The sequence below is a fragment of the Pararge aegeria genome, chromosome 24 (assembly GCF_905163445.1).
Source record: "Pararge aegeria chromosome 24, ilParAegt1.1, whole genome shotgun sequence".
Lineage (NCBI taxonomy): Eukaryota > Metazoa > Arthropoda > Insecta > Lepidoptera > Nymphalidae > Pararge > Pararge aegeria.
This window is the reverse complement of record NC_053203.1, coordinates 7,924,364-7,933,258: the sequence shown is the minus strand read 5'-3', so window position 1 is coordinate 7,933,258 and position 8,895 is coordinate 7,924,364. Positions and strand designations below refer to the sequence as shown.

Sequence of the window (8,895 nt, the reverse complement as noted above, 5' to 3'; positions counted from 1 at the left end):
ACTCTAATATAATATAGCACTATTTGGCATGTGTAAACAATTGTGCCTTCTCGATGCGAACATAGCATGCAAATCCGTTGGGGACATACGGATGCTGCAAACAGCTAAAAAAAAATTAAAATAATATAAAAAAATATAAATTACTAAGAAAAGAAAAAATATTGTGCAAATAAAATTACTTAAGCTTAACACTAGGTATGTTATCGGTGAAGATCTATACTATCACGAAAGCAATTTGCAAGAAATTAGTTTAATTAGACTATGTTGGCCAAGATTAGTTCTGGTTTTTGGCAACCAAAAAGTCTTACGGTTTTGGAAGCGGCTACCTTCACGTGGAACTACGGATTTTAAACGCTCAAGCAACTCAGGCGCATCAATTAGGCCTTTCATTAATTTTGCAAGAAAAATTACATCTGTAACCTTTCTACGCTCCTTCAGTGAAACCATTATATAGAACTCAAGTCGCGAGTCGTATGTGTAAAATTTCTTACAATTTAAATCCATGTATGACAAGTGATACAAGAATCTTCTTTGGATGCGTACTTCAGTTTCACCTGACCTAAAATTCTTTTAATTACCTACCTACCTATCAAAAATGGCTGCAGTAAATTTGTGGCCTAGTCAAGAAGACGTTGAACCAAGTCAGTAAATGGATGGGTGCCTGATTTGGACAGTTTGTAAGATAATTTCGCATGTGTCAGCCCCAGGTCCTATCACTTACAAATAATAGAACGCCCTCAAATGAACTATCGGAATCGCATTGTTAGTTGACTTGTTTTCAGAAAATTAAACAAGAAAAGTTCTAAAAAAAATTGTCCAGTCCTAGCGCCCCTAAACAAGTGGCAAAACTTTGTGTAGTCATTATAGCAAAGCCTAAAGTGCTAGCTGCTGTTATTTGAGGTGTTATGTTCCTCTATCTCAAATAATATTCTACAGATCTAAACGAAATTAGGAAAAACTTAACTGATAATACAAACGTTCCAGATCAGAATGAAATATAAAAATATTTGAAGGAGCTGTTATTTGAGGTGTTATGTTCCTCTATCTCAAATAATATTCATCAGATCTAAACGAAATTAGGAAAAATTTAACTGATAATACAAACGTTCCAGATCAGAATGAAATATTAAAATATTTGACGGAGTTATGGTGTAAAATTGTCAATCTCCCTTAGGTACTGTGCTCAGTTAAGAAATAAAACATTTCCTTAGTCCAACCTCGGAGTAAGAAAGTAGTAGTAGTAGAAAGAAAGTCAAGTATTTACGGCGTGATGCGCAGCCAACATAGGTACAGACAGACCGACCAAAATTAAAAATATTTATACATATATATGTATATATGTAGGTATATATATATGTATATATGTCTCTAATAACTGCCCCGTTTGTCTAGTGGTAAGCATGTTTAAAAAAGGATTATGAATCCAGAATTAGATTACCGAGACGGGTATAAAATTCTCTGGAGCCCAGTGTTAGGAAATCGGCGTCGCTGGTCCACTCTCTTACCTAAAAGAGCAAGTTAAGAATACGAACTTGCTAAGACGCGATGGAACCGAGTGTCTAAGCTCTAAAATTCCTGAATTATTCTTATCAGTCTAGTAGGTATTTAGTACTCTTTATATAAAAAGATGTTTTATTTTTCGCAAAAACAAATTATAAACTAACCAACATTCATCGTTATTAAACATTAACCTATATTTAATAACGACTCAATAATTTACTGTTATTGAATGGGTTTCATATATTGCAATGAGTAAGTGGCTATTTTGGTAACTGCCAACTCACTACATTGTTGTTTTACTAATTGATACTGATACAATAGCAATACAATATCAAATATATCTAAATATGAAACTGGTGTTATTTTTGGACCAGGATGCGTTTAGAACCCTCATAGTTTTAAGCGTAACTTAGAGTGTAGTTTCAACACGACATTACGATTTGCATCTTCTTTTCACATACGCATGGCTGGAGTTTAGAATACCCTTCCGAATTATGTGTTTCCTAATTCTTACAACCTGGGTATCTTAAAAACAAGAGTGATAAGGCATCTTCTAGGCAAGCGCGTCCCATCTTAGGCCACATCTTCACTTTCCATCAGGTGAGATTGTGGTCAAGCGCTAGTCTAGTATAGTTTTTAAAAAATACAAAGAAAATATGTTTGTGATGTAAGTATATATATTAAACACTAATATTTTCAGTGGTTGTCTTTTTTATACTATTAATTGATAGACCAAGCCGACGGCCTCTAAATCATAAATGGAAAACCATTGCCTACAAACAGAGAAATACATCGCAGGGCATACAAGGCAGAAGTCCCGCAACATGTCCCGCAACGTGCCATCCTGTGTCCATCAACCTGAAGCGTAGGTGTTAAGCTTCATTTGCCTATAATTACGACGGCAATAAACCCAAAAAAAAAATAAAAAAAATCCGACAGTAATAAGGAAGGAGCTCTGACACAAAAAGCTCTGTTACTAATTATCTTTAATAAACTTATAATTTGAATACGTGAAATTGTGTAAATATCTATTATAATTGTATATATTTAATCGATTGAAAATGTTTTCTTCAAACATGAATACAGATTTATTGCGTACAAAACAAAAGTACAGAACACACAAACAATCAAAAGATGAAACTTTACGTGGCGGGGAGGTGAGGAAAAGCCAAGACAACACATACGAAAAATGAAAGGCTAAACTCAATATGGATTCCGAATATCAATATCGAAATAATAAAAAACACAACACAATACAGCGTGTACAATTTGGCCTTCTTATCGCTAGACGGAGATCTCTTCCAGGTAAACAAACTTCCATCTGATCTTATATATTTAAACGAGCATTTCTTGTATATATATAATTGGAATCTCGGAATCGGCTCCAACAATTTTCATGAAATTTAGTATACAGGGGGTTTTGGGGCGATAAATAGATTCATTTTTAGAAAATGTCATTTTATTCGTGTTTTCCGGTAATAACCGATTTGGTGCAGACGAAGTTGCACGGGTCAGCTAGTTTTACTAAAAATTACTAAGTAATCAGTTAGGTACGTTAATAATTTTCCAGTAATCATATCAAAAACACTTGCTTGGCAAACAGCCCCACGTAATTAGATAAATTACAAGTCTCTGGCCGCTATTGCAGTTAACTCGTCTATAATAAGGCCTTGATTTACTCGTAAAACTAAAGTGGATGCAATAATAACTAACCTACGATGTGGCCTCTACAGTCATGGCCTTACAGTATTTACCATACTATCTTCATAAACCAAACTCTCCAGAGACTTTTGTTTCTAGCCACTGCCCCTAACTCTCTCTCTTTAGTGCTTTAGTTATATCTCTTTTTAGTTTTTCAAAACTCCTACAGGAACCGTTAGTTTTCCGGATGCAAGCTATGGTTACTTTTACCAGGATCCGTTTAGCTGTTTTGTTTTAAATCCTTACCCTAATTCCGGTCAGTATAAAAAGTTTATTATGTCCATCACCAAAACGTTATATTAATGTTACAAATTTAAAAAAAATCTGTGGCGTGATTGAAGCTAACATAGATAACAAACAAGCAGACATAATCGCATTTATAATTTTTTTTTTTAGTTTTTATTCTACGAAAATACACACATCGCCATCTAGCCCCAAAGTAAGCGTAGCTTGTGTTATGGGTACTAAGTTAGCTAATGAATATTTTTTTTTTATGAATATAATACATATAAGTATTTACTTATAATACACAGATAAACACCCAGACACTGACAAACATTCATGTTCATCACACAAACATTTTCCAGTTGTGGGAATCGAACCCACGGCCTTAGACTCAGAAAGCAGGGTCGCTGCCCACTGCGTCACTCGGCCGTCAAATAAATATCCGTCAATATTCGTTTGACGGATATTTATTTGACGGAAATTAGGAATTATTACAGGCAACAATAAGCAAAGACCCTAAGTAGCCAAGCAAACGCTATAATAGCGCAGGCAGGCGCCGTGATGCGGTGGGTTGGGGTATATAGTGCAGAATAGCGGATGAAAGATTTTATGAGAAAAATATCAGTAATCGTAAGCGGACGAAGTCACACTTAACATCTTGTAGTATCAAAAACCAAAACATACTTTAATTCCATCACTTTACGTAATTTTCAAGGACAGTAATCCAAAACTACTTTCTAGACACTTGAAAGAACATCAAAGAGTTTCGACCTCAAGACAGATGGCAGCAAAGAATAAATCAAACGTCACAAAGCCATTAACGTCACATCAAAATTCAGACTGTAACAAGTAAAAACCCAAAAAAAAACTAAAACAACTATTAAAGAGATGACCATGTGAAAATCACGCAAGTCTAGCATGATAAGCGTGAGAGGTCTCATCGCGGTTATGCTGAAGAGTGCATTGCTGGTCGCCTTCCTGAACATCCCGCGCCAAGTTGCCTCTCTAACAGGATTCAAAAGCTGGTCTAGGAGGGTTCTATACCACAAAGTCGACCTCTGCACTCAAGCCTGCTACAGCCAGATAATCCCTGGTCTATATCTGAGCAATGCGAGAGCAGCCTGCGACCGCAATGTACTTAAACAACTCAAAATCACGCACTTACTCACTGTTGAGACGCATCGCTTACCGAAATCCACCTTTGTCAACAACAACATCAGCTATCTCTTTATTAGGGCCAACGACACCCCTAGCACCAATTTACTCTCCTATTTTCCAATGGCCAACTCGTTCATCGAAGAGGGGCTGCAGAAGGGAAACGTGCTCGTCCATTGCCACTTTGGAGTATCCAGATCCGCCACCCTGGTCATTGCTTACATCATGGAAAAATATCAAATGAGCTTCGAAAAGGCGTATCATTTTGTGCGCCAGAAGAGGCGGTTCATCAATCCCAATCCAGGCTTCGTAGCTCAATTGAAAGAGTACCAGAGGCTTAACTATGATGTAAACGGTTTCCACAAGTTTGAGGCTTTTGTGAATGTGAAGGCGAGGAAACATAGATACAAGATTGCTTCTATCGCAGCAGTTGTTGTAGGATTGCTGGTGCCGCTAGCTGTATTGGGTGGTTAGCCGTTTGCAACTCTTATTATAGTTAGTATTGCTATAAAATATGTGTGAATACGTTGTAAATCTAGATTCTCTGAACTAATAATAAACCGTAAGAGTTTGTTTGAGTGCACCTATCTCAGGAACTTTAAATTTATTTTATTTTATTTAATGTATCTCAGGAACTACCAGTTTCGTATGAAAAATTTGCCTTACTCTTTAGGAACGCTAAAGGCTATTTTGAAATTTTCAGCTAATCAAACAGGACATAAAAATTGGTGTGAAAGTGTGATTGGTCAAAATTCAAAATTCTTTTATTTCAAGTAGGCCTAATATAAGCATTTTTGAAACGTCAAGTATGTCTGTTTCTAGTGACTCTACCGCCTATCCTATACATGTTACAGGTTTATAAATTTAAAATGCATATACAAGTTTTGGAACCGGCAGGAATATAGCAATTCTCTAGCAATCGCATCCTTAATTAGCGCTTTATCGTGTCGTAATTGTTATCTTGTAATGTAGTCCAGTAGTAAACCTAAGAGTTACGATCTACTTTAAAATATTTCAGGATTTATCAAAAAAAAAACATCCCCTTTAGTTAAACAGGAGATAAAAGTTTATTTCACGCTGAGGGTTCAGTTTACTTTGTTACAATAATAATTTAATAATATTTCCTAATTTTGTTTTAGGTTACTACATTTTTCAAGTGTTCTAAAAATTGCGATATTATGAGATATTAACATTGGTGAGGTGATCTACATCCGCCAAAACCCCAGCAATGTGGCCGCAGCGTTAAATAAAAACCACTTGATTCACTAACAGTCTGAAATCGGCCGTGAAATCATAGCACCCACTAAAAACAGTTTATTATAAATAACGTTCACCTCCACGCGATATTCAGAAGGATGAAAAAAAATTATAACACAGTCAATTACTTATATTATGATATATTTTTTTAATATAATGTAGTGTTACATAAATTGTTTATTTTGTGTGTCCTGACCCACCTACTAAAGCTAAGGCCCAACCAACGCGTTTAGAAAATCTACGACCAATCACAAGGCACACTTATTGAACGCAATTTCCACGTCACGATAAGATGTTTTTTCATTGTTAAATTTGACGGCAGATTGGCGCAGTGGGTAGCGATCCAGCTTGCTGAGTCCAAGGCCGTGGGTTCGATTCCCACAGCTGGAAAATGTTTGTGTGATGAAAAGGAATGTTTTTCAGTGTCTGGGTGTTGATATGTATTTTATAAGTATTTATGCATATTATTTAAAAAATCTTAGCACCCATAGTAGCAGTAGCTTGCGCCAGTAGCTGGAATAAGTAATCTGGACCAGTACCGCAGTAGGTGCAAGCAACTTGATCCAGTGGCTTGCGCCAGGAGCTCGTACGAGTAACATGGGCTATAAGTAGCTTACGTCTGATAGTATGCTCATAATATGGTTGCGATGAAAAGGATATTTTTGATTGGCCCGGTGGTGACATCTTATTTGATGGTTGTTACATAAAATATGAATAATGCTTGTTTACAACATTTGAAAGAAAATTCTCTTTCTCCTTTTTACCACAATCCGATTTTTACACGTTCAACTGAGTGCCAAATGGTTGGTTGCTAAAAAGAGCGGAAAACCCAAGGTTGTTTACGCCAATACATGCTTTATTGTTTGAGTGGCTGTTGTCATAATGCCGTGTCATTTCCAGTTCAATGTCACAGTTGGGAAATGCAGATCTCTGTTGTTCTTGCCGGACTATTAATTGGTTCGGTATTTTGGTCGGGCTATATATAAAACAAAGGTTACCGCTCACAGGTGCTACGGTTGCACGGCTTGGTAATTATGATGAAATACAGACGTTCATACTGTAAACAATTCAGTTAAATTATTTCATTTGTCTATTTTATTTATTAAAATATTATTTACTAAAATCACAAAATATAAAAGTCAGACGTTCATACTGTAAACAATTCAGTTAAATTATTTCATTTGTCTATTTTATTTATTAAAATATTATTAACTAAAATCACAAAATATAAAAGTCAAAGTGAAATATTTCTTTATTCAAATGTGCACATAGATGGCACTTTTGATGCGTACATTACATGTGTAATATGACACAGAAGTGAGTTATGGCGATTACTAAATTCGTCAACATAAAACTAAAGCAACGAGGGTTCCAAACGCTCCCTGGCCTAAAAAGAAGACCACAACAAACTTAGCTGGTTGATTTTTTTTGTTATCACCATTTCACATTGTCAAAGTCAAAGTCAAAGTCAAAAATATCTTTATTCAAGTAGGCCCACAGGTGGCACTTTTGATGCGTACATAAGAACCACACGGTAGTGAGATGATGGCGATAACCACATTCGTAAACTTAAAACTAAAGCTACGAGGGTTCCAAACGCGTCCTGGTCTAAGAAGAAGCCCACAACAAACTTAGCCGGGTGTTTTTTTTTTTTTGTTATCACCATCTCACAATGTCATTTTAAATTATTAGAAGAGCAACCTGATTAGAGCAATAATTTACACCCAAGCTTTTTTATCGTTTACGTAGTCCTTTATACTATAATAGGACTTTTCTATAAGCTTACGTTTAATACAAACTTTGAACTTTTTAAGAGACATCTCCAAGATGACAATTGGTAGTTTATTGTAGAATTGTATGCAATTTCCTTTAAACGAATTATGAATTTTATGTAACCTAGTATATTGCACTGTAAGTTTATTCTTACTTCTAATGTTTAAATTATTGCAGTCACATTTTTTCTTAAATTTAGAAATGTTTTTATGAACGTACATTAAATTTTCAAATATGTACTGACTATACACTGTCATTATTTTAAAATCTTTAAATTTATCTCTCAATGACTCTCTCGGACTCATTTTGTAGATAGAACGAACAGCCCTCTTCTGCAGCACGAAAATAGTGCTAATATCAGCAGCATTACCCCAAAGTAAAATTCCATATGACATAATGCTGTGAAAGTAACTAAAATATACCAGTCTCGCAGTTTCTACGTCGGTCATATGGCGTATCTTCTTTACCGCATAGGCAGCAGAACTAAGCCTGTTCGATAAATTATTTACATGAGGGCCCCATTGAAGTTTAGAATCTAACGTTATTCCTAGAAAAACTGTCGTATCCTCCAGTTTCAGTTCCTCATTATTAAGTAGTACAGTGGTTTTCACGTGTTTAACATTAGGTAAAGTGAATTTTATCAGTTGGTTTTTTTTCCGTTAAGAACCAAATTATTAGCTTCAAACCACTGTTCCACTTTAGCGAGAGAGTTGTTTACGTCGTCAAAAGCTAGTTCACGTCGATTTATTTTAAAAGTCAGTGATGTATCATCGGCAAACAGAACTATCCCGTGTTTGTCCTTGGCAAGGTAAGGAAGGTCATTAATGTAAATAAGGAACAGAAATGGTCCTAATATAGACCCCTGTGGGACACCTATTTTCATAACTGATCCATTAGACCGTTTTCCATTCACGTCGACTTTCTGAATTCTATCGCGTAGATAGTTACTCATTAAGTCTAGAGCTAAACCCTGAATTCCATAGTGGTGTAGTTTCCTAACTAACGTTTCGTGTTGAACACAATCAAACGCCTTAGATAAGTCACAGAACACACCAAGTGCATCACGTGACTCCTCCCAGGCTTCAAATCATTGTCATTTAAAAATATTGAAGAAGTAACCTGGTTGGAGCAATGATTGAAACCCAAGCGTTTTTATCGTTGACGTAGTCTTTAATACTATATAAGGCCTTTTCTATAAGTTTACGTTAAATACAAAATTTGAACGTTATAAATGAAATGAAAATACACTTTATTACAGGTACAATGGGCGGCCTTATCGCTAAA

General features: G+C 35.6%; 1 protein-coding gene across 2 annotated transcripts; it reads left to right on the top strand.

The window, feature by feature from the left end:
• The first annotated feature begins 4,281 nt into the window (after nucleotides 1-4,281).
• On the top strand, nucleotides 4,282-5,940 carry LOC120634548 (dual specificity protein phosphatase 1B-like). 2 transcript variants are annotated; one of them, XM_039905237.1, is made up of 2 exons: nucleotides 4,282-5,050; nucleotides 5,721-5,940. In XM_039905237.1, exons 1-2 carry the CDS (start codon nucleotides 4,345-4,347, stop codon nucleotides 5,744-5,746), a joined length of 732 nt encoding a protein of 243 aa, XP_039761171.1. In that variant the 5' UTR covers nucleotides 4,282-4,344; the 3' UTR covers nucleotides 5,747-5,940. The 2 variants fall into 2 exon arrangements, with proteins under 2 accessions (XP_039761171.1, XP_039761172.1); XM_039905238.1 differs by having other exon boundaries at nucleotides 4,282-5,076.
• Nucleotides 5,941-8,895: the final 2,955 nt, after the last annotated feature.